A 26845-nucleotide genomic window follows, 5' to 3' on the forward strand; every position below is an offset into this window, starting at 1 on the left:
CTATTTTCTGCTGCCAGAAGAAGAGAGGAAGGAACATTGTGTTTCCTGTAAATAAAGAGAGGAGTGCAGCTATCATTGTTTTGACAACGGAAGCAACGTCGGTGTCGTTCTTTTTCTGACACTTGTCACATCTACGTGTGAAAAGAAGCGTTCCCTACTGGCCCAGGGGTCAATTACAACCATTCACAAGTTGAAATGAAGATCTCTACGTCAGGTGAAGCTGTAAACAACACTGGAGTTTCTTGCCTCAAAGGGATGAAGCGGTTCAAATTACATCCGTGAAGCTGCATTTAGAAACATGTCCTATCTTGAATTTATTTTCAAAGTGATCTAAAAGACAATCACAGTTTCAAATGATGGTAATATCTAATATTAATAGACTATATTTGCAATAATGCAAATAGCATCAAACTTCAAGAAGGAATACTAGCATGCTAATCATGCTATAAACATGCTATCAACATGCTAGTCACTTTGCTAATCATGCTAGCAACATGCTACCGTTAAACTTAAAACTTTTTAAAACTTCTTAAACTTTTCAAATTTTTCAAACTTTTTCTAACTTTCTGGTCCGGCTTTCTCAAGCCAACTTAAAGTTTGTCTCGACAAACTTTTTTTATCTAGTTTTAAATTGTAATATTATTTCAAACTTTTACTGTTTTAGATAAATGCAGTCTTTTAGAAGCATAACAGACTATAGACACTAAACTTCTGAAAGGTATGTTTAAGAATTTATATTTATTGAATAAATAATGTAAATTTATCTTGCAAAATCAATGACTGTCTTCCACAACTTAATATTTTTTTAAATAATTTTTCACGTTATTTAGTGTGACAAAATACGTATCTTTGAACACTGAAAGTGTATTTTTACATTTATGTTCATGTTAAACAGACACATTTTTACTAAACGCATCTTATGCTTTTAACTGCATGAGCTAATCAAACCATTTAAAACCCTATTTCATTAAAGCTGATAGCAGGTATCCCACAATGTGCAAAATATCCACAGTACATCCTTCCTGGTGGATGTTCAAGAAGTGATAACCAGAACACCCACGAGCAGGATGTATTGTCTACACCCTCTACAAATAGACCGTACCTCCAGGAAACAGTGTCATGAGAAAAAGTGGTGACTTAGGTAGAGGAAGATGAGCTATAGCTATATCTGTCACTACAAACACACGCCCAAAAAAAAAGATTTGCATAAGGAAGAGACTCGTATCCTGTAAATAATGAATCAGCCGCCTCACATACAACAACACTGTCTGAAGACCCTCATTTGCATTTTATCAATGTATAATGAAACTGAAAATTATTGTGGTTAAATCTATATCATATTGTATATGCAAATACAAAGCTCATCATTTAAGTTTTACATTTCCTGTATTAACCTTGAATCAGTTTTGTTTTGTAGTCTCTGAGGAATGTGCACATGGTGAAGTGGGCATTTCTCAATCCCACTCATTTACTTTAAGGAAACATTGTAGACAAAGTGTATGTCAAGGCCAAAACAACTGAGGGAAGAATGATTTTGAGAATGAACAGAATGAACAAGATGGTTAAAGGATTAAAATTTGAGAAGCACATGATTTTAATCAATGATCAAAAAAAGCAAATACTGTGTTTTTGTCAGTTACATTACATTGATGTTTCCCATAGACACTTGACTTGAGTAGGAAAAATGGTAAAAAAGAATGATAAAAATAAAAATGACGGTCAAGTTCCATAACAGATGGTATCAACTGGCAATAGTAGTACCTTGAAATATATCATGGTAGAGACTAAGCATTCATGGTATTTATGTGGTAAACATATATATGCCATGGCACATGTCCAAAAAAAACAAAAACAAAACAATCACACACACGCTTTTGTACTTTTTGCAAGCACAGGTCTTAATTTAATTTATGAAAATTAATTACTTTATTTTATCAGTAAGTAATCAAAAAATCCAAAAAAAGATTAATAATGATGGAAAAATTTATTGTGGAACTGCGTTCTGTTTAAATTTACAAATGTTATCTTACTTTAATTATTTTTAAACTTTATTATTTACTCAAATTATTTATAGTTTTTTGAAGAACTGTACTTACATATTTTTCTTGATTTGTGTTGCTCGCTTGTATTCTTTCAATTCAATTCAATTCAATTCAATATTGCTTTATTGGCATGACTGTAAAAAATACAATATTGCCAAAGCTTGAAATATATGTGGAGAAATATAATACCAATGAAAAGATCAAAATAATAGAATAAAAACCTTATAACAATATAAACTTAAATAAACAGTGTAACAAATAAGAACTTATTATGTGAACATTTCATACCACAGTGTTTAACACATAAACACACACAGGCTGAGGGTCACTGTGGTAGACAGTAGGGAAACACTTTGAGGTCAGATGTAATACACATATTACACACATTACACACATTCACCTGCTGTCTCTCAGGCTGTGGCACGTCCACACGTATCTCGCAGCCAGTGCTGCTGTCTGTCCCTCTCCTAGTACTATCTTTATTTGTTCTGTTTCACTAATGGTTGTAAAGTTCTTTATTAAGTTGGTGAGTTTGTTGAAGTAGAGGTTTCTTATTGATATGTATTTATGACAATGAAGGAGGAAGAATGGTATTCTTTCACCATCTAGTGGTGGCTGCATGTCATTACAACAACCGGCAACTTGACGCTGTGGTTTACATCCGGGTCGCTGACGTCGGTGTCCTATTGGTTGGTGTAACGGAATGGACAACATGTTACAATTCATGAAACTAGTCGGACAGCTAAAAGTAAGTGAAATTAGCATTACTACCAATATTTTGCACGTTAACCTATTTTATATTAACGCTTGCTTGTGTTACAGCGTGTACCACGAACAGGATGGGTGTACAGAAATATCAAACAGCCTGAGAGTGTGTCTGATCATATGTACAGAATGTCTATGATGGCCTTAACCATACAGGACATAACAGTCAATAAAGAAAGGTTTGTATGAGGGGTTTTAAAATACAGGATTTTTTTTTGGCATATAGGCTATGTGGGCTGTTTACCTTGGAGCGAATGTCGATGTCCTTACTGATGTTCTTCATGTTTATTTGGGAATGATGGTTGACAGACAGTTTAATCCACAGAAGAAGCCTCTCGACATTTACGTAACGTTCGTCAGTTTTTTATCAAACTGCATATAAATGTATCCAAACACACAGATCCTCAATGTAAGCGAGCAAAAGTTTGTCCGACAACAGTTGCTAAGGTAGGATCGGTCAGTAGCGATTTTAAGGCGGGGCTTAGAGGCGTTCATACTTGTGCAGTTCATTTTGACTCATTCACACTTATTCGGTTCATTTAGATTCATTCACATTTCTGAAGTTCATTTAGTTGTAATTAGCTTTCTACAACAATGCAAATGGTACAAAATGTATAAATGTCTTTACAGTATTCTTAGTTTAATAAAAACATTTATAATTGTGCTGTCAAACGATTAATCGCATCCAAAATAAGTTTTTGTTTACATAACATATGTGTACTGTATTATTATGTGTATATATACACACACACACACACACACACACAGTATATATTTTGAAAATATTCACATGTATTTACATTTATATATTATATATAAGTATACTAAATATATAAACATAATATATTTTTCTTAAATATATACATGCATGTGTTTGTATTTATATATACATAATAAGTATACCCAGCATACACATATATTAAGTAAACAAAAACTTTTATTTTGGATGCGATTAATCGTTTGACAGCAATAGTTTAAAATAAAACAGAGACATTCTAAAATGTCTCCACAGATGCATGAAGCTGGCTTTAGTTCATGACTTGGCTGAGTGTATTGTGGGAGATATTGCTCCAGCAGACAATGTTAGCAAAGCAGAGAAGCACAGAAGGGAAAAGGTATGATGGTTTTAAGATCTTTTTTTACATTTGAAATATTGTGTGTGTGTGTACACATTAAACATCGAGAATCTTTCTCTTTAGGAAGCGATGGTGCACATCACAGGTCTGTTAGATGATGGCTTACAGAAAGAGATTTACAACTTGTGGGAGGTGAGTTGATCAAAACTAAACAACTGGACCAAGTTTTGTGTTTCTCTTTTTTTTTTGGTTTGGAATGACTGGACTTCATCTTTCAAAGGAGTATGAGACTCAGTCCAGTCCAGAAGCCAAACTGGTGAAGGAGTTGGACCAGCTGGAGATGATAATACAAGCTCATGAGTATGAGGAGTTAGAGGGGAAACCTGGAAGACTGCAGGAGTTCTTCACCTCCACTGAAGGTTTGATCTTTCTCAATCATACACATACTAACTTCTACCAGCTCAGTAATTCTAAGAAGAGATCCACCAATCAGAAAAACCACTGTTACCATGGAAAAAGTAAATTGTTTCAAAAGTGCTCAACAGTGGCCTTTCACTCCCATAAAGAAATGCGAATGAATTAATCAAGTCTGTCTCACTACACTCTACACCTACTTAAAGGAACAGTTCACCCAAAAATACATTTGCTGAAAATGTACTCACCCTGAGGCCATCCATGATGTAGATCAGTTCATTTCTTAATCAGAACAGATTTGGAGAAATTTTGCCTTTTTTATCAATTGTTCAACTATCCTCTGCAGTGAATGGGTGCCGTCAGAATGAGAGTCCAAACAGCTGATAAAAACATCACAATAATCCACAAGTAATCCACATAACTCCAGTCCACTTTATATATATATATTGCATTCTTTAGTGAAAAAGTCATCTTGTCTCAATTAGGAGAGAAATACGCACTGATAAAGTACTGTTTACAAGAGAAAAGTCCAGTTCTAAACAAAACCTGTAAGAGGACAACAGGGGATGGACTTTTTCACTGGAGGAAGCATTACTGTAGATTTTGGCCAAAAGTGATGGTTTAAAGTTAAAAGACCTTAATGATGGATTTGTTTCTTAGAAAACCCAGTTTTAATCATTTAATTTTGGGGTGAACTATTCCTTTAATTATTTGCAGATATTTGAAAATTCAAATAATGATTCAGTTAAACTGCTTTATATTTTGCCTTTTATGACACAGATGTATTTTTTTCTTTGATCACAGGCAGGTTCCATCATCCGGAGGTGTTGGGTCTGGTGAAGAGTTTGAATGAGGAGAGAGCTCGACACATCGCTGCCAAAGGAGATGATGCAGAGAAGACCACTGACACAAACCCTCACACCCTAGCGACACCATGATCTCAGTTCCTGTCAGGCTATGAAGCTACCTCCACACATCTGTACACAAGAGTGTTTAATTTGTCAGGACTCAATATGTTTCCACGGTTGCAATTTTGATAAAAATTCTGTTTTTTTTTAAACCAAATGGAAATGTGACCCTTTTTTTTAATGTTCAGAAGTTGTTTTTCTTTCTATTTGTATTTTGATCAGCATTTACTGCCTTCCAGTAACTGATGTCTCAATAAAAATAATATTTTATACCAACTGAAACTTGATTTTACTTTGTTGAACGCATGAAAACGGAATGGAAATGTAAACACAACTCATTCTGCAATAATTATAACAACTTTCAAAATACGTTTGTACTGTATACACATTTTGAGTTACAACAGTGCTTGTTTTCCAAGTGGAAAGCATTAAGCAGAAGCTACAAAAAAGATTCTTACAAAACTGAGCAGCATCTATCTTGCGAACGTTTTTGCAGAGACTTTGTCACGCTTTACCCTTTTACTGACAAAGGAACAGTAAAATTAATGTTCATTTTATGGTTTCTGATTACGGTTCGGTTCACCTTAATTTCATGACTGATGAATCGGGACTTTGTGCCTTTGCAAAAAAACGTTTAATGACTAACAATATTAATGAACGGCAGCTCAACACTGAGTATGAATTTGAAGAAATAATTTTTCTTATAAGTTAAGAAAAAAAAAAGGATATAATGCTATACATTTTTGGTCAGTGACAATTATCATTACCAATACATTACAATTTACATCAGGCATATTAGATAAGCTAAAAAACTGCAGTAAAATGTAAATGCTCGTTCTTTTATTTGCTATTTGCATCTGTTATCAACAAACATGTGCTGTAGTTAGCAGGAATAGGAGCATTAACACATTTATGACAGGAAACAGGAAAACAAAGTCTAACATCTATTTTGTTGAACATTCTTTCAAGTACTCCTCTTAGGATTGTATACGCAGTCATTATTTTTGGTCCTGGAAATGTATCATGCTTTGTTACAGTTAAACAATGTTGAGTTAGTATAAATAATAATAAAGTAACGCAGGACTACACCAAAGACAATATCCTCGAAAAATATACATATTTTGAAAAGAACTTAAAGAATAAACAGGCTCCACTTGGTTGTTTTCCTCCCGTGCAGAGATAATCCACCAACACGCATCTGAAAGGCATGTATTACCGTGTTTTGGGCCCCTGGTGCAATTTTCACTGTGGTCTCCAAACCACTAGGGGTCATCAGAGTTCCACTGGTAGACCATTGAAACCCTTAGCGCTCACTGTTCTCGGTCACATTATTAGAAGGGGTGTCCTGGGCGCTGGCTTGGGCCGCTGAAGACAGAACCTCTTCAAAACTGCCCGCGCCTCCTGTTCCTCCAACCTTTGACTGCTCACAACACAAAACTCTCATGACATTGGATAGTATGTTGACATTCAGGATAGTGAAGTTGAAAATTCCTAATGATAAGCTGATCAATCATTAACAGCACTGAACTAAGGGGCAAGCCGAGCTACAGTTTGCATGTTTGACCACTAATAAGGTCATTGCTTACCTTAATGTTTGAAACTGTGCTTTCAACTTTCTCCTCAAAGGACTTGAAACTAGGCGAGTTCCTGTAAAATAAAAATAGTTTAGTTGTATTTACCTAATCTAGACAGTAAACCTCAACTGGTTCGTTCAACAGCAGTCCTAATATCCTCTCCAAGTTGTTTTAGTGTAAATGAAAGTGCATGCAAGATGGTACATAAAAGGATTACCATTATTTAGTTTTTTAAATGCAACAAAACCACTGTTTATATATCTGACACACCAACACTCAACCTGTAGTGTACTATTTTATATATGCGTATGTGCTATATAATGTCACATGCATTTTTATGTTGTTTGTCTATCCTTCGATGTTTTAAAAAGTGTTTTTAAATGCAATAATAGAACAAACATGCAAAGCAAGCTGTCACACACATTTACCTCATTGTAGGCATGCTCATTGAATGCCGTATAGAATAGCTGTCCCATGAAAGCATGGCCAAGCAAGAGAGAGGTTCGATCATTATCATGGACAAACAAATACATTGCAAATAAGACACATAACATTGCTAATAATTAAAAGGTCTAGTTATATGTAAGTGTAGCCTGCAGCAGTATATTTCACTACACCTACACAACCAAACATTTGGATTAGCAAGATCTTTAATGTTTTTGAAAGAAATCTGTTTTTTTTAAACTCTCTATCTACTAGTTGCACGTCTGTGATATTTAATCAATTTTCTCCTCTTACACTTCAGTCTTTATCAAAGATAATTGGTCAGTTGAAACCTACAAATTGCTGCCATGATATCATCCCATCAAAAATTATCAAACAGACTTTTGAGATTATCGGCCCAAGCCTATTGACATTAGTAAATAAAGGTCTTACATTAAGAGTAGTTCCTGTACTTAAATGTTTAAGTAGTTAAACATGCCATTGTAGAGCCCCTCTTGAAAAAATCTAATTTGGATCAGAGTGTTTTATCAAACTACCATCCCATTTCTAAATTACCTTTTTTATCTTAGGTCCTAGAAAAGGCTGTTTTAAATCAATTATATGCTTTTCTAGTTCAAAATGATATCTTTGAAAAGTTTCAATCTGGTTTTAAAGCAAACCATAGCACAGAGACAGCCCTGCTGAAAGTATTATATGACATTTTAACTTCAGTTCACTCTGGTGACTCTATGATTTTAATTTTACTAGATCTAAGTGCAGCATTCGATACTATAGATCACAATATCCTTATTACTCATTTAGAAAAAACTGTGGGTATCCGAGGCATAGCTCTTGAGTGGTTAATATCATTTCTTTCTAATAGGACCTTTTCAGTTAATATCAGTCAATCTTATTCAAAATCTGCTCCATTGAATTGTGGTGTTCCCCAAGGCTCAATTCTTGGTCCAATCTTGTTCTTACTGTATATGCTGCCCGTGGGTTCTATTTGTTCAAAAGCATGGAGTTTCTTTTCATTGTTTTGCTAACGATACTCAGGTGTATCTACCTTTACGAAAACAGGACAAGAGGAAAATTACAGTTTAAAGTTAAACTATGGATGTCAGCAATTTTTTTTTATTTAAATGAAAGTAAGACCGAGGTAATTTGGTTTGGAAACTCTGAGTCTCAAGTCCTTTCTGATTTGGGGAACTTGGCTCCCTTCCGTAAATCGGTAGTTAAAAATCTTGGGGTTCAGTTTGAGGTCTCTCTGAAATTTGATAAACAGATCAATTCGGTGGTTAAGTCTTGTTTCTTTCATTTGAGATTACTAGCTAAGGTAAAACTGTTTCTGTCAACCAGCAATTTTGAAAAGCTTATTCATGCCTTTATTTTCATAAGACTGGACTACTGTAATTCTCTATATGCAGGTGTGAGTCAATCGCTGTTAACTTGCTTACAACTAGTGCAGAATGCTGCTGCTAGATTATTGATGGGTGTTCGTAAACACCAGCATATAACACCTATTTTAGCTACTTTACATTGGCTTTCAGTTCACTACAGAGTCGATTTTACTCTTACTACTTATCTTAGTATATAAAGTCTTACAATCTGGCACCCTCTTATTTAACTGATCTCTTACATGTACACAAACCTCAAAGGAAGCTAAGGTCATCAAGCCAGATGATTTTAGACGTCCCTAGGACAAGATTAAAACTTAATGGTGTGGTGACCGGGCATTTTTCAGTGGTGGTCCCTAAGCGTTGGAATAGCGTGCCTTTACATCTTAGACTTTTACCTACATTGGGTTCTTTTAAAAAAAAAAAAATGTAAATTGTATTTATTAGAGTTAGCCTTTGGCTCAACACATTGACTGAACAAAGTGGCCCTCCTTTTTTTCTATGATGTTTGTTTTCTTGCTTTTCATTACATTTCTTCTTCCTGTGATGGTTTTTATTTTAGTTGCTATTGTACAGCACATTGGTCAACCCAGTGTTGTTTTAATTGCGCTCTATAAATAAATAAAACAAACAAACAAACAAATCATTCTATTTCTAATTTGGTGCTCAAAAACATTTAATAATTATCCATGTTGACTAGGGTTGGGTACCGAACTCGGTACTTTTAAGGGTACCGACCGAATTGCGTCGGTACTACCGAGTATCGATTCACACTAAATCATTCGGTACCAAATTTCGGTACCTGAGAACACATTTGGGCGCATGAGAGAGAGAGAGAGACATGATGTCACCACTACAACTCTTTAAAACACAACACATGGTAAACCGAAATCTTCTGAAGTGTGCTTAAATTTCTAGGGTCATGGTTTCCGAGAAGACGCGGACAGGATGCGGAGTCCATTCATATAAACGGAATTTACTCTATAGCGCGGAATGCCACGGAATTCGTCAAGTTTTGGATGAATAAAAGAATGTCTGTCACTAAATTCGATTCGCGATATGAACTAGTGTATGTGAATATTAAAACGCAAAAAGACGGTTTAAATATGAATCCTGCATGTTCCGTTATCCTCGGTATGTATGAATGGCGGAGACGCGGTTTCGTTTACTACACAAATACAGAAGCACACGTGACCTCGCGGTGATTTTCTCTGCATCTCACAACATGAACACATGAACTTACAGGCTGTTAGAGTCACTTCATGAGAATTTTACCGTTACATTTGAGAAAACCAGCATATCATATTGTACACACACACTTCACGGCAACCTGTCAAAATAAAAGTGCGGTTTAACATGTAACTCATGTAATATTGCTCTTGTATTACTTTTGTACAGTATAATGTACATCTTTATATATTTCACTTACTGAAAAATTAAATAAAACAATTAAATGAAAAAAATTATTACAACCACATTAATAACTTAATTGTGAAAAAATTCAATTATTATTAGAACTTTTTAAAGGAATATTCACACAATTTTTCTACCATGTATTAATTTTAACAGTAAACCTCTGTTTGTTTGCCAAAAAATAAAAGGGTTTCATTTTCATTTGATTAAAAATAAATAAATGTTTAATGCCTTCATTTGATTATCAGAAAAAATAAAACACAAAAATGTCTGGAAGAAAAAAAAATTCTAGGGCCCTATTGTTAAAAATGTTGAAATTGAGAGTTTTGGACTTATTTTTTCACTGAAATAAATGTTTTTGTTATTACACAGAGAGTAAAGTACCGAAAAAAGGTACCGTTGGGTACCGGTACCGAATTTCAGGTACCGGTACCGGTACCGATACCGGTTCAAATGTGAACGGTACCCAACCCTAATGTTGACAGATGTGCTGCTTAATATTTTTGTGGAAAGTGCAGCATTTTTTTTTTAAAAGAACAGAATTTACTTGACATAGAAATCTATTGTAACTAATGTCCTTACTGTCACTTTTGATGCAATCCATCTTCGTTAAATAAAACTACTAACTTCTTTCTAAACAAGACCTGACCCCAAATTTAGAATGGTACTGTACAAGCTGGAGACTTTCCAATGGACAATACAGTACAGAACTGTGTTCATTTTGCACTTCCTGTTTTCTATGGATAGTGAGAACTAAACCGCATACCTGATAAAAACAACAACAACAACAAAAAAACAGCTATTCAAAGCAGGTGGGATAAAGAAGTTTTGCTATTTCTCTCATAAACTATACAGGTGCATCTCAGTAAATTAGAATGTCGTGGAAAAGTTCATTTATTTCAGTAATTCAACTCAAATTGTGAAACTCTTGTATTAAATCAATTCAATGCACACAGACTGAAGTAGTTTAAGTCTTTGGTTCTTTTAATTGTGATGATTTTGGCTCACATTTAACAAAAACCCACCAATTCACCATCTCAACAAATTAGAATACTTCATAAGACCAATAAAAAAAAAAAAACATCTTTAGTGAATTGTTGGCCTTCTGGAAAGTATGTTCATTTACTGTATATGTACTCAATACTCGGTAAGGGCTCCTTTTGCTTTAATTACTGCCTCAATTCGGCACGGCATGGAGGTGATCAGGTTTCTTTGACAGTGGCCTTCAGCTCATCTGCATTTTTTGGTCTCTTGTTTCTCATTTTCCTCTTGACAATACCCCATAGATTCTCTATGGGGTTCAGGTCTGGTGAGTTTGCTGGCCAGTCAAGCACACCAACACCATGGTCATTTAACCAACTTTTGGAGCTTTTGGCAGTGTGGGCAGGTGCCAAATCCTGCTGGAAAATGAAATCAGCATCTTTAAAAAGCTGGTCAGCGGAAGGAAGCATGAAGTGCTCCAAAATGTCTTGGTAAACAGGTGCAGTGACTTTGGTTTTCAAAAAACACAATGGACCAACACCAGCAGATGACATTGCACCCCAAATCATCACAGACTGTGGAAACTTAACACTGGACTTCAAGCAACTTGGGCTATGAGCTTCTCCACCCTTCCTCCAGACTCTAGGACCTTGGTTTCCAAATGAAATACAAAACTTGCTCTCATCTGAAAAGAGGACTTTGGACCACTGGGCAGCAGTCCAGTTCTTCTTCTCCTTAGCCCAGGTAAGACGCCTCTGATGTTGTCTGTGGTTCAGGAGTGGCTTAACAAGAGGAATACGACAACTGTAGCCAAATTCCTTGACACGTCTGTGTGTGGTGGCTCTTGATGCCTTGACCCCAGCCTCAGTCCATTCCTTGTGAAGTTCACCCAAATTCTTGAATCGATTTTGCTTGACAATCCTCATAAGGCTGCGGTTCTCTCGGTTGGTTGTGCATCTTTTTCTTCCACACTTTTTCCTTCCACTCAACTTTCTGTTAACATGCTTGGATACAGCACTCTGTGAACAGCCAGCTTCTTTGGCAATGAATGTTTGTGGCTTACCCTCCTTGTGAAGGGTGTCAATGATTGTCTTCTGGACAACTGTCAGATCAGCAGTCTTCCTCATGATTGTGTAGCCTAGTGAACCAAACTGAGAGACCGTTTTGAAGACTCAGGAAACCTTTGCAGGTGTTTTGAGTTGATTAGCTGATTGGCATGTCACCATATTCTAATTTGTTGAGATAGTGAATTGGTGGGTTTTTGTTAAATGTGAGCCAAAATCATCACAATTAAAAGAACCAAAAGACAAACTACTTCAGTCTGTGTGCACTGAATTTATTTAATACACGAGTTTCACAATTTGAGTTGAATTACTGAAATAAATGAACTTTTCCACGACTTTCTAATTTATTGAGATGCACCTGTATATCAAAACGAGTATTACATGCATTATTTGACAACACATAAATAGTTCAATGAAAAGCAACACATGCTGAAACCAGTTATCTATTAAACAGATGCAAGTAGTCAATGTGGGAGACAGAGAAATGATTGTTACTTTGTCTCAACATAGATTTGAAAAACAAAACAAAAGTAAGACCTCCTTATAATTGCTACAGTACAGTCTGAGACACTGAATAATTTCAGATCTCATATTATCTAATGAATTTATGGCTCCGCAATTTTTATTTTTTCTTCTCAGAATCAGTGTAAGACTGACACTCATTGCAATTGTATTGAAATATTCATATTAGCTGCTCAGATACTTGAACACCCTTTCACACCCATATTGATTATTTATGGAAACACTGTGTCTGAGTAAGTCAGATTTAGTTTCAGCACCGTCACTGTTCTCATGTATCATGCAGATACTAAAAGCTATTGCTAGCAGCTATTGCTAATCTCTAATATCTATAAACACAATATCTTACCCAAGAGAATATGACCTTTGGTGTGCACCAGAGACAGGGAAAGAACATTATACATCATTTTTTGCTGACAGATTATAGGCCATACAACAAAATTCTGGTCAAGTTAAAAACAACTATATCAGTAGAACTTTCAGTCGCATAAAACATAACAATAAATCAGAATTATTTCAAATGATGCAACTGATTTTTAAATGATTAAAAAAAAATATATAATTTAATAAATTATTTTAGATTTGTAATACAGTGGTCACAAAAGTTGTTTGGACACTTAAATGGAAATAGGAAAAATATTAAACCAAATGATGCTTGACCTTTTTAGACCTAACTTTTATCCAAGTGGTGTCAAGTTTATTTATGTCTGAATTTAGTTTCCCTCAAGTTTACAGTACAAACACGTGCTGTCTTCATTTTAAACAATTGTTCTGTCACATGAAACCTTGTGAAATGAGCTTTAAAGGTGTGCATCTAATGCAATGGCATTCACACATTTTTAAGAGTGACTTAGAGTAAGTGTCTTTACTTTTTAGGGCCACTGTATACTGGCAGTTAAATTTGCTAATGAACTTTAACCATTTCCAATAATTGCCAATTTAGGCCTGATGCAACAGGCTGAACACAGCACTCAGCACACACAGAGAGAAACTGTGCAGAAGTTATAAGTATATTTATCAACATTTCCAAAAAATTTGAATTTTTTTACTCTTTTTGCAGTATTGATGAACTCCTGAAAAGCAAAAAACATTATTTTCCATATTAACTCCATATACAGTATGGACTGTAATCATCCAATATGCTGCTATAGCTATAAGCCAATAATCATGCAAGGCTAAACATTGTTTTTTGAAAGTTCACTGCAAACATGAGGTAGAAAACCCCCAAGCACATGCAGAGAGATGGTGTCACACACTGGCAACCAAACACACATACCTCCTAGGATACAGTATCTGAAGGCCAAACATGCTGAAGTAAAATAGAGTAATGAGGTGTTGGATCTACAGAAATGTCCAATTACATTAAAATCAACACTATATAGCTAAAGCAAATGCAGGAGTGAGTGGCAAATTAGAACTGGGCATCATGCAATGATTTTGATCATTCTTTACAAATAATTTATGAATAAAACATTGTCTTACAAACACACAAACGCACAACATAGTGTGTATCCTATAACACTCCTGCAAATTCTATTACATTATGTAAATTATATATTTTGTCACTTATCAACCTATATTTTTGACCTTTTTCCCAGTTAAAAAAAATTCTAAACATCATTAAAACATTTCATTTGAGAAAATATCTCTCTCTCTCTCTCTATCTATTATACTAATATATATATATATATATATATATACACACACTTGTAAACAATTAGATATTAGAAAAATAGAAAAAAAAGTGGAAAAATCTAAAATACACTACATGTTTTTCTTTTATAAATATATTTATTTATATATATTTATATAAAGGAGGAAAAATCTGATTTTAGGACTTTCATCTGTATAATAAGTATAACCATTATTAATTATAATAAACTGTCAACAGTCAATCCTTTATCACCCTGCTGTAGATGTGGACACTTCTCTCTTACTATTCTTCTGAACTGAATGCATCTATTGTCAAAGACTGTCTCAACCATCCAGGAGCCAGTGAAGAGGAGCTGGTAAATTCTTCATGCCATCACAAGCTCTTATTTTTATGCCAGCTGGACCTGCCCCCAATCTGGCCCACTGAAAGCTGCTTAAATGAGTCTTACGTAACACAAACATGCCACTCAAACAGACTGGCCAAAGTAAATGCCTCAAGACCACTGCCATTTCACTGTGCAACAATCACAGCGTGTACTATGCATTTGTGGGAGAATCCTGCAGAAGAGAAACAGGAAATGATAGATAGCAGAGAGAGGCAGAGGGGGAAGTGACATTGTACCTCATATCGCCGAACTTCCTGGTGATGGCATTGCCCAGGTTACTGAAGGCCGCTGAGGTCCGATGTCCTGCCGTGGTTAGGGTCTCAGACGTCTTTTTGTATCTGGCAGAACATTACAAAACCAGATATTCTTACTCAGATATTCCTATCATAGGTGTCATTGATAAAATATTTTTCATAAATATAAAATATTCACACAAGGCAAGGCACAGTACAGTTTACACAGTTTAAAGCATATTCCATAGCAGAAATGACCTCATATATGGTTTGTCTAAATTTACGAACCCACAAGGGTTCACAAGGGTACTGCAGGGGATTCCCAAGTTGATTGAAAGCTAATAATTAAACTAAATGTAAAATTAATTAATGCACAATTAATTGAAATAAAACTGAAAAGGCAATACAGCTTAGTGTGATTATCAAATCAAAGGCTACAATTGTGTGATGTGCACATTTGCATATAATTTCTGTGGATAAAAGTTAACAGTGTTTCACCAGTATTCTGCTAAAATTAAAGCTTTAGGAAATGAAAATAATATTTGCATAAATTAATGATATAGAAATTATTAGAAGTGTCAATTTTTTATTTTATTTTACAGGAACTGTAATTTAAAACAGTAATATATTTATGTAATTAATTATATAATGTTTTTTTTTTATACATTTACATTTTCATAAGAGGTAAAACAATATAATAACACCTCCACCACTAAAAGACAATAAAAACATTTGATATTAAACAATGTACTAAAAAAGATTCAATATTTTATGTTTAACTGCATGTCATGTGGCCATTAACCAATCTCAGAGAACTATGAAAATGAAAATGTGTCATTATTATTATTACCATTATTTTTTTAAATATTAACTTCAAAAATTTAAATCTCGAAGGGTTCTTCAAGAAAATATTTTCTAAGGAGTTTGACTTATAAAAAAGTTTGGGAACCCCTTGTGTAACTCTTTAGTGGATCTTATAATACATTAAACATGACATTTAAATATTAGACATGCCAGTTCCCAAAGGAGACTGAAGAACGAGAACAAACTTAGAACATGTACAGGCAAAGAACAAAAAGGTGCCTTTTCTGAATTGTAGACAGGAAGAGCTTCACTTCAGTTTTTTTCTGTGATCTCGTACAAAACAGGAAGAAATTCTGCTACAAAGGGACAGTCTACAAAGGGAACACTACAGCCACAATGCTAATGATACTCTACAGAAATAACAATCAGACATTTAGATAAATATATGTATGCTTAAACATAGGTTTGTATTGTATAAAAATTATTTCCTACTCTTTGTTTGTTCCTAAATGTTATTAGGTCTGTTGGATGAAAGTCCCATCACATTTTAAACAGCAAGTCAACTAAAGTCACTTTTTGAACCCAAGAGCTCTACATTCCTCAGAACAAAACTCCCACATTTAATAACATTTTACACACACAGTATCCAAACCTGGCACATTCTGATCAGTCGAAAGTCTACAAACAACATTGGTGTGTTCCTCACACAAAGAAATAGAAAACCTGGAATATACTGTAGTCTGAGATTTTCTGAGCTCGATCATCCCTCTTCTTTATTGTAGAAAAATGCAGCATGAACATAGTGTGAAACATCTTTTATGATAGAAAGTCTTAAAGGTTTGAACTGACATGATGATGAGTAAATCATGACAGTGTGTTCATTTTTGAGTGAACTGGTTCTTTAAGTTGTATCATGCTAAAAGTCACATTTCACAGCCCAATTACAGTACGTGAGGTGAATCACATTGTGAAATGACATGCTTTGTATAACAGCACATCTAGCCTGCCCCCGAAACCAGTCTAAGAGATGGAAATCTAGTCTTTTGATGGGAGTATATGCAGAGACACTCAGGCTAATGCAGGAATCATCCATATCGGTCAGCAGACGCCATCTGATCGCTTTGTCCCTCTCAGCCCACAACCTCCTCACCATGGCAACTGCGACACGAGAAGGACTATTCATCTGAGACGCTAGTTACCATGTCACTGTAGTAACCCAATAATTAGGTGAACATGGGATACAAACAAAGTCAGACAGACTTATTACAGACTTCATTCAAAAAATAACTCTTGTGAAATCAGTTCACCACAGGTACTGTAACAAGAATGACAACCGACTAAGAACCATTTTACATTGGTGTAATAAAAAAACATATCACTATACGGGTTTGAAAATACCAAATACTCTTTATTAAAACAATAAGAAAACAATAAAGGCACGCTCTAAAAAAATGCTGGGTTAAATACAACCCAGTGCTGGGTTGTTTTCAACCAACAGTTGGGTTAAATGTTTAACCCAACCTTCTGGGCAGTAACCCAACCGCTGGGTAAAAACAACCCAATTGCTGGGATCATCCATATTTTACCCAGCGCTGGGTTGTATTTAACCCAGCATTTTTTAGAGTGCATAAATCGTAGATTTAAAGGAACAATTCACCCAAAAATGAGGATGATGTCTATATTTACTCACCAATAAAGTCATTCCAAAACCTTTTTTCTGTTATTTATCCAACAAAAAAGTAACATTTAACATGGTGCTTCAGACAACAAGCAACCTGACAAGCTCAAGCATTTGCTAATTTGGTACAGCAGAATTACTGCATTTTCTTCTTTTGATTAATTGTTCCTTCTTGTATTATTGTAATTTGTAAGTTGCTTTCGGTAAAAGCATCTGCTAGATGAATAAATGTTCTTCTGTTAGAATAAATTCACATAATCATTGCTTATAAATGGTTTCTGTTCATCAAGCTTGTAATCTGTGTATTTGTCTGTGTTTTTTCCTAAGGGTAGTGATAGTAAACATGCACAACGACGTTATTATGAGACTTCATGAGTCATAAAGAGAGATGATATGAAGTAAGTCTTTACTTTCCTTTCATTGACAATAATAGCTCATTTGTCTGTTCAGTGTGTGCGTATAAAGAGAAAGAGAGATGTGCAGCAAACCTTGTTGCAATGACGTTATTATTGTGCAAATGGGTTGTGTGTCTCAGAAAGTCATTGTTTGTCTGGGTGAATGTGAACTGAGGCAGATATGGATCACACTGTGATGGCAATAACTTAAATACACACCGGCAGAAGGAAACACCGCTGTGTCAACATGTTCATTCAGATTGCAATTCATTCTCAAGAAGGAAGCTGGCTAACATCAGGTCAATGTAAATATTGTTCTTTTTGATGCAAAGTACTGGATTTTAATAAGAAAACAATACTGCATGAGACATTGTTAAATCACTATTTCTCATACTCTTTGTGCTACAGACAAGGACACATTATTTAAGTATCACAGTATTTATATAATATTATACTTTTTTTATTAATATTTAGAATTCTAAGCTTTTGCTTTTATATTTTTCAGTTTTCATTTTAATCATTAGTAAGTTTGTTATGTGCTTTGTACGTTTTATTAGTATTTTTAAGTTAAACTATGTAGGTGTAATATTTTTTCAATTGTAGTTCACTTTTAGTTTTTATTTATTTACAGCTAGTAATTTTAGTTGCAACATATTTTATTTCAGTTTCATTTTAATTAACAAAAATGTTTTAGTTTTAGTTAACATTAATAACTCAACTGCACAAATATATACATTCAGAAATATCTAAATAATAATTTGGCTGCATCTGAAATAAACTACTTGTTAAGCAAAAACTGTACCGCTAAACTAACTAACGTATAGAACTACTAGGTTGTTAAAAAGTATGATGCATCTGATATCATAAGCCAGAACGAAATATGACATAAATCACGAGGTTTAGCAGAGGCTACTTACGTTGTGCTGGTCTGCATGTCGTACCAGCTCTTGGAGAAGTTCTGTCGCAGTTCACTCAGGGGTGTGATCCCTAGTTTCTGTTTCAGCTCCAAGTGACGCTTTTCTTTGGAGGCCAGGACTTGTTTCAAAGTAGTGATTTCTTCTTCTAACTGACAGAAGGAAAATAAGTCTCTTTTATTTCTGTCTCATATGCAAACTGTTTTACAGTTAACATCGGCCTTACATGGCTCAGTGGACCGTGGGATAAAGTAGCCCAAGAAAAAACGGGAAAGCTTTGGTCATATGATTTGCAATCATGGGTGTATGTTCTGGATGAGATAATGCAGACCATTTGTGTGGCAACAGCACAGCATATTTCAGGAAATACAGTACAGTAGACTGGACCGTATTTCAATACTAATTGCTTTAATACGACTGAAATCACCTTACTATATTTTTACACTAATAAATGTAATTTTTAACTCTCATAACATGTAGAAATACTGTAGCTACTTAAGTGAACAGAGGCACATTTGTCTTTTTCAAAAGTGAGTCACAGCATGCAAAGAAGGAAAATGCAGACAGATCTGCAGGATTTACATAACATGCACTATTTCTGCTTGAGTTTTGTAGCCCTGGGGTTCACAGACTTAACCTAGTTTCTAGGGATCAACCTGCCCGTTTTCCTGGTCTAGCACTAAAACACTGGAGAAAATACCTTAATCAGTTCATTCTCCATTTCCTCTCGCTCTTCTTCTGTGACAGTGTTGTTGAGATCCACCTCTGACACCATTTCCTCGTCCATTTCCTTTAGAGGCTCTTTGTCCAATAAACCTGGAAATAAATGTACAAAAACAATGAAAGTTATTGTTAACACATTTCAATCAAATGGACAAATCTCTGAGCACACATTCTTGCGCAGATTTGATTTCACAGAAATAGCTTAAGTTAAGTCAATCCACTATTGCTAATAGAATGATAAACCTTAGAACCATTTAATCCCAGACACGCAAAGGAATAGTTTACCCCAAAAATAATTCTATATTTATTTATATATTCAGAAACCATTCTAATATGCTGATTTGGTGCTCAAGAAACATTTATTTTTATAAATCAACACTGAAAATAGTTATAGATATTTTTAGGAAAACTAAATCATGTTTGCACTGTACAGAAATGACCCTTCAGTCAGTCTGAAAAGCCTTTAAACACATTAACCATCACCTTAACTGTGTAATTATCCTGCATCACCTCAAAATGAAGGTGTATTTTCAGTTATAATGAAAGGTTGTACAAAAAAGACTGAAAACACCTTAAAATTTGCACTAGAATATAGAGATTGATGATGTATAACAGAGCTTTACATGTTTTCTTTAAGATCACATTACAGTTAAAAAAAACTGGTCAACTGATTTACAAACATGATGGCATTTTTTGCAAGCATTATGGCAGCATGTTTTGAGGCAACATAAGGCTGATTTCAGTCTAAAACACCTCGACCAAAACAACAGTATTCTCTTACGCATTTGAGGATTTAAACGTAAAGAGTAGAGGACATGAAAGTAGAAATATAGTTTAATTACCGCACCTATCACTGAAACCTCAACCCAGTTCCCCAAAATCCCAGTTTCAACTGCAGAATCACCCACTCAGTACATCATGTTTTAGTTTCATTTCATTGCAATATATGCCTGACATGACTTACATAAATCAATATTTTAGAGTGTTCATCCAAGAGTGAAATTATATTGAAATGATAGCATATACTGTGTGTAATGTGTATGCACAAAACAACTCAGACAGACCCCTTTAGAATCGGACTCAAATGTGAAAACACCCTGTTACTTTTCTGTAACTCAATGTGCTTCAGAAACATTACGCTGGAGGTCAAAACACTCATGATTAAAGTGAAAGAAAAACTAAATCCTACAATAGCTAGAAAATTAAAGCTCATATGATGAAGCACTAATGCAATTGATATGGATCCTGTAATGTGAGTAAATGTTAAGGTTGTTTTTGTCTACAGGAAAACAAGAGTCACATCTCAGAGATCTGGTCAGTCATTACACGAGAAACTGATTACTGTGACATGAAACGCGTGATACACTTTTAGTGGCTAATGCAATCAGCAGGTAGAAGAGCAGAGCTGGACGGTCTAGCAAAGGAAAGCACTCAGGAATGAGATCTCAGATTCATCATTTACACCACACACAACAGCTTGTACAGAAGATCATATCTATCGGTTTACAACTAAAGCAAGATGGTGCATTGGTAGCTTGAGGACATTATAAACATGATAGAATCAGACTATGTATGTTATGCATTTACAGTTTTCTTCATCTGTCTTTCAACTATGTATATTTGCTATATGCACAAAACCCATTTGGATTTGCAGGTCTTATAAAAACGGTTTCATTTTGAAGCAATAAAATAGTGCAAATAAATAAATGTATCAAAAAAACAAAAAACAAAACAATTTACATCTTTCATGGCCCAACAATTACAAATTTAGATTTTCTAAACACATATTAACATATGTGATTAATTGTGAATTTATTTTCATTTTATTATTTGTGAATTAATCTGATGAATTAATCAGCATATAAAAATGTTTTTAACTATTTTAACAGTTTTATTTTGGTGACAGCCTTACTTTGGACAAACTTTGACAGTTTAAGTTTTGGTCTAGATATTTAAATGTCAATATGATGGAAAAAAGTATTAAAAAAAAAAAGTATAAAAGCATGAACATGTCCTGTGTGGCAGACATTTAAAATATGAAAATAATCAATATGACACATCATATTGGCATGTCCTCAAAATCACTTTTTCATAGAACCCCCACACTGATATTAAGACATAAACACCAACATACATTGACTTTGCACATGCAAAACTGTGACATTATCTGAGATGCTACAGTAGATTACCCCTCTGGGTCTTCAGTTTGTGAGATATCAACACTGTTTATTTACTTATATAACAAGAATTGATTTCTTGATATGGATTAAATCTGAAGGTTGGATCTTTGAGCATAACTCAGAAGAAAAGGTACTTTATAAAAGCAATTATCCCACACTTCCACAACCTCATTGTTCAGGTTGCCTAGCAACTTTCTTGATGTCTTGCATCAAGCTCCCAATTATCCCATGAATCGGATTCCCTAAATCTATTTAAGGGTCTGCGTCTCGAATAAGAGGAAGAACAGAGGATCATTTTCGTGTTAAATATGTAAAATAATACCCTTTCCATTCCATTGCCTTTCTACTGTGTCTACAGATACTGAGCTAAATCTTTGTTGAAGGTTTATTACTGGAAAACAAGAGCTGTGTGATAGTAAATTGGTTCATTCAGCAACACCGAGATTAGAGTAAGAGTTAAGCCAAGATCATTTGAAAAGATAATGTTATGGTGCATTTCAGAGGTAAAAAAGGGTTTGTTTTAATGAAATGGTTTCTAGATGGTTCATACTTGTTTAACTGATTAGTTTGGCTATTAGCCAGTACAGCTTAGACTCACCTTGAATGTAGACCATATACGTTATACATTTTAACGTATCTAGAGCTAGGAACCTGGTTGAGCTGGTTGGTCATCTAAATCGGTCTTCTTTCATCAGATAGCTTTATAAACATATGGAATGAATCATTCTTTTGAGTTGATTCTTTTTTAATGAACTGATCAAATCCGTTTAAATGAACTGCTCAAACAAACCAACTCCTTGAAATGAGTGTGACTTCCCATCACTAAAATGACAGGAAAATGCAATAAAGAAGTGATAATCAGAAAGAAACTCCTCCGTATCTTCAAACATTCCCTTTCTGGGTTAGTTGTCTATTTTTGTCATTAATGGGCCAATCAGAGTTGATCTTTCTCGTGTTCTTCTGTCTGGGTGAGCGAGTCAGAGTCGTGTCATGGTGTTCAGTGTGTCATCTGAGTAACTAAGTGTCCCTTCAGGGCAGTGTACTCGACAGTTCAGCTTCTTCAAGCTCATTGGACTATGCATCAATGTCCTCATTTTCCTTCCCGACAACGCAACAGTTTCACAAAGAATCACTTCACTGTCCTCAGAGAAAGATTTCAATGCGAGGAGGAGGAGGGCATTCTTAATATCATCAGATGAACAAAACACCTATTTCTTATCACCCACTGATAGAAATTAAGACAAAGACATTCAAACCCAGACCAGAGAAAATTAATTACCGTAATTAAATATTTGAGATACTATTTAAATCTGTGTAATCTATGTTCTGTAAAACAATGCTGTTAATTAATTAAACTAATTAATCATCACTTTATCATAGTTTTTATATAGTTAATGTGTTAATGCATTCAGTTACCTGCTATGGAAATAAAACTAAAAGTAAAACTATTAGTGATACTCCAGCATATTCAGTTATCAGACACGACTGGAACTTCAAATGGGACTGGCTTTTATGGTCAGATGAAACTAAAAAATGAGAAAAACATTTATTTCATAATGATATTTCCCCCATTTTAAATTCTTATTATCCAATGAAAGGTTAGATTTTTTTTTTAATTTTTTTAATAAAAGATCAAAAGGATTAACAATGCAGATTAATTTTCACAGCCTTCTTTGATCATATTTACCAAGGGTGCCGATATTTTTGGCCATGACTGTATATATATATATATATATATATATATTGTCAGACCTGTGTCCTGTCTTGTGGTTTTCTGTCTCGTGCTCCCCTTGACTTAGTTTTCCCTCATGTATGCCCATATTTGGTTACTTTTCTGTTTCCTGTTCTCATTTAGTTCTCATTATATTCCTTTGATTCAGCTGTGTTTAATTAATCACCTAGTGTATTTTAGCCCTGTATTTCCCTGTCTCATGTGTCCAGTATTAACGTCAATGTCGTGTTCCTGTGTGTCTCTGCTTGTTCTGTGTTCCCTGGATTTTGAGTTTGGATTATTAAAGGACTGTTTATGTTAAGTTTTTCCTCGTCTCCTTGATTCCCTTGTGTGTGCTTATCGTGATTATATACATACATACATACATATATATATATATATATATAATTATTATTTTTTTTCTAATTTTAAGTTAAATGTATTTTTTTTGTCATTTTTGTTAGCATTTTAATATTTCTATTCAGTTTTCATTGATTTATTTCAGGTTTAGTGCTAGTAATTTTAGTACTTTAGTACAACTTACAAACAAATAGTTTTAGTTTTAGTTGACAATAGCAATGCTATTTTTCACTAAATAACTCCATTTCAATAATGCAAGCACAATCTATTTGGAGCTTGAAATAAAGCAGTAATTTAAGGGCATGGTTTCAATGAAGCATTGCGTAATTTCTGGCCTTGCCGGAGTAATCTGAGGGATTTCTCCTTAGTGATTATCTGACTGGATTTAATTCCGTCTGACTTCTGCACAGAGACACGACAGAGTATTTAATGACTGGCAGGAAATTCCAGATGGTGACCATGCAAAGCGTGTAATGGGTTGGTTTTAAAACTCAGCTAAACTACATTCTTCTGATGAAATTAGATGTTTTTGAGACCTACCTGTATGGAAAGTTTCTCTGTCCTCTGTGGTTCAGCAGATTGAAAATAAGGAGAACATTACATGATCTGATTCATGAGCTGATACACCAAGTCCAAACAGATTACCAATTATAAATTGCATTCAAATGTCACAAGAACATGTGATCAGGCAGCATTCAACAGCAAAGAACTGAAATTAGATGTGCTAAATCATTCAAAAACTAAATGTACACAGACATGCATATCAAACCCATGTCTCATTCAGGGAACTTCAACATGGCATGCATTTGAAGCACAACAAACGGTCTGTCAATCAAATGTCACAATTCTAGGGTTTAGCAGTGTCTACAAGTTTTAAACGTGCTTAAATCTTTGACATGGCTGTCTACTTCCATGTCAAAGACCTATGTCAAAGAGCTACACACAACTCAGCACCCATCAGCTCAGAAGTGGAAATGGAGTGACCTACATGGCTACAGAGGATGGGTTTGTCACATTCACTTTCATTACATTACACAGCAAGCTCTTACCCCAGTCTACTATTGCTTCAGGAGTCAGTACGCTGGAGTACAGCTCTGTGAAATACGATTGGCAAAACCAACACAAGATATTAAAGTAGGATAAGTGCACAAATGTGTACATATATGCATTGACTTTAGAGCTCAGAAATATTTAAATAAATGTATTAATTACTTTAAACTATAAATAAATATTATAAATACACTATTTTCAGGCTTGTGTACATCTTTTACAATAATGCGCTATATTACACTGTAATACTGTTATACTGTAAAGTGCAAAAATACATTGACTTGACATTTACTATTCAAAAACTCAACTACTTTTCTATAAACCTACATCAAGTCAAATGATAAAAATAAATACAAAATAAATAATTCTAAAATATATCATTATAAATTATTTACATTTTTTAAAAATACTACATTATTCATTAACTTTACTGTTCTGTACTACTATAATAACAGCAGAGCTGCACTGACTTTACATTTACTGTCGTAAATGACTCAAATTACTATAACTTACTAATTTAGTTTTTGTCATTGCCATGATTTAATTTACTACACTATACTACAGCTTAACTTTGTTACTGTTTGTTTGTTTATGTTTACTGTTCTAATATGCATTGGTTATCACTGGCCTTGCTGGTAGCCTACAGGTGCTGATGATCCTTGCCTAGATCTCAAACAGTATACCAAAGTGTGTTTAATACACTGACTTTGATGGATTTTAATTATATGACTTTTCATTGCCCAACCCTGTCATTAGAGCTTGTTACATTGGTGGAGGAACACAATACTCGGTGCCAACAGGATGTCTATACTACTAAACTGTACAGTTTTGTTTAGTTAAAGACTGGTCAATTCACTGGTACTACCACTGGAACATATCTGATCACAAGATTTCAATTATTTAGCTCTGGACAGTCACGTGAAAATGAAATGGGAAGGTCACGTGGTTGTCCAGATCACTGTACCTAAAGGAATTTGAGAGAGAGATGGAGGAGCTGCTTCCAATTCCCTCATTTGTTTACGTGTTTTGACAACAGATCCATGGAAAACTTGATCCCAAGTCTGGCTTAAACTCATGCAGCTCGTTATAATGAAGACTTAATTAACTAGACTACAGAAACACATGCATATGATGTTTAAGTAGCCTAATATATGCATTAAAAGATTAATATTAGGTTGTTAGCTGTTTGTTCTGATCTATAATACATAATATATAATATCTATTTTTGTGGTATGTAAAAAAAAAACTGTAAAAACCAGTATAACATAACGTGTCTCTTCAGTGAAGGACTACTCAAGTTATTTGAGGATACACAAGAAAGTGAAACCTTATTTGCAGAAGTATTCAAACACATTTACATGCACAAATATATTTACAGAACACTAAGAGATTAAAGTGTTTGGAAAGTAAGCTCACCCTGTTGTCTGGGCTCCATGTCAGCGGTACTGTTCAAATGCAGGTCCAGTTCACATTAACAGCGCCTCTCAGTTCAGAGAAATATCCCGTCCAACACAACCGCTCCACACACTCACTCTCTGGCTCTCAAAACCCCGCCCATTACCAGGGCAGCATCAGCCACAGACCAATGGGGACTGTTCAAATTAGCATATTCTAATTTAATAATACATGCCATGGTAAACAACAACAGTTGTAAGTTCTTACATAAAACAAAAAACAAAAACAAAGGTATGGATAGATTTATACGTTTAAATACTACAACGGTTGTCTAATAACTTTCATCCTTGTGGTAGTTGTAGTCCTTATTTGACAATTTTTTTTTTAAGCAACCGTTTCAAAACCCAAATTTAACTATTTGCAATTCATGTTGCAGAATAAAACGGTTAAATCAATTTAAGAAATGTAAATCACATACCTTATTTTACTGAAAAACAGATATCTTCAACCCCAAATGAAAATCCAGAGGCAACACAACTTGAAAATGCTCATTGCTTCCGGGTTTTAGAGCAACAACCTGCTCTAATCAATAATTTGTAAGTTATAAACAAAACAAAGTTCTTTATAAAATCCAGGTACATTTGCACAGACTAGTAGGATGTCTAGCTCTTTTTTCTTTGTTTACAAAGACGTGTGAGTTTGGCATACCACACCAATGATGTCATGAGTGACACGTTTACCTGAGAGCAAGTGGATTAATGATCGTTGCAGTCAACAGCGGCACCTC

General features: G+C 34.6%; 2 protein-coding genes across 7 annotated transcripts; one reads left to right on the top strand and one right to left on the bottom strand.

Annotated features, from left to right (window-relative positions):
* Positions 1 to 2659: 2659 nt before the first annotated feature.
* Positions 2660 to 5501, top strand: hddc2 (HD domain containing 2). Its single transcript, XM_058755136.1, has 6 exons — positions 2660 to 2790; positions 2865 to 2986; positions 3820 to 3922; positions 4007 to 4075; positions 4164 to 4302; positions 5102 to 5501. Exons 1-6 carry the CDS (start codon positions 2746 to 2748, stop codon positions 5233 to 5235), a joined length of 612 nt encoding a protein of 203 aa, XP_058611119.1. The 5' UTR covers positions 2660 to 2745; the 3' UTR covers positions 5236 to 5501.
* A 522-nt stretch (positions 5502 to 6023) lies between these two features.
* Positions 6024 to 26845, bottom strand: tpd52l1 (tpd52 like 1). Of its 6 annotated transcripts, XM_058755133.1 has the most exons (9): positions 26799 to 26845; positions 26537 to 26635; positions 26080 to 26255; positions 19340 to 19455; positions 18643 to 18791; positions 14852 to 14953; positions 7208 to 7246; positions 6792 to 6852; positions 6024 to 6625 (listed from the first exon to the last, which is right to left on the bottom strand). In XM_058755133.1, the coding sequence occupies exons 3-9, from the start codon at positions 26096 to 26098 to the stop codon at positions 6509 to 6511; spliced, it is 603 nt and encodes a 200-aa protein (XP_058611116.1). In that variant the 5' UTR covers positions 26099 to 26255; positions 26537 to 26635; positions 26799 to 26845; the 3' UTR covers positions 6024 to 6508. The 6 variants fall into 6 exon arrangements, with proteins under 6 accessions (XP_058611116.1, XP_058611114.1, XP_058611118.1 ...); XM_058755131.1 differs by lacking the exon at positions 26799 to 26845 and having other exon boundaries at positions 26537 to 26789; XM_058755135.1 differs by lacking the exons at positions 26080 to 26255; positions 26799 to 26845 and having other exon boundaries at positions 26537 to 26791.

This window comes from Onychostoma macrolepis, chromosome 20 (assembly GCF_012432095.1).
Source record: "Onychostoma macrolepis isolate SWU-2019 chromosome 20, ASM1243209v1, whole genome shotgun sequence".
NCBI classification, from domain to species: domain Eukaryota; kingdom Metazoa; phylum Chordata; class Actinopteri; order Cypriniformes; family Cyprinidae; genus Onychostoma; species Onychostoma macrolepis.

What these genes read in the sequence shown, in the direction of transcription:
- hddc2 (XM_058755136.1), top strand. Translation starts at nt 2,746, where the DNA reads ATGGACAACATGTTACAATTCATGAAACTAGTCGGACAGCTAAAA. An exon ending in AACTAGTCGGACAGCTAAAA is followed by an intron (nt 2,791 to 2,864) that starts GTAAGTGAAATT and finishes CTTGTGTTACAG; the next exon opens with CGTGTACCACGAACAGGATG. An exon ending in AGAAGCACAGAAGGGAAAAG is followed by an intron (nt 3,923 to 4,006) that starts GTATGATGGTTT and finishes CTTTCTCTTTAG; the next exon opens with GAAGCGATGGTGCACATCAC.
- tpd52l1 (XM_058755129.1), bottom strand. Translation starts at nt 24,774, where the DNA reads ATGTACACATTTGTGCACTTATCCTACTTTAATATCTTGTGTTGGTTT. An exon ending in GACATGCAGACCAGCACAAC is followed by an intron (nt 14,954 to 18,642) that starts GTAAGTAGCCTC and finishes ATGTTCTGCCAG; the next exon opens with ATACAAAAAGACGTCTGAGA. An exon ending in AGGAAGTTCGGCGATATGAG is followed by an intron (nt 7,247 to 14,851) that starts GTACAATGTCAC and finishes TTCATGGGACAG; the next exon opens with CTATTCTATACGGCATTCAA.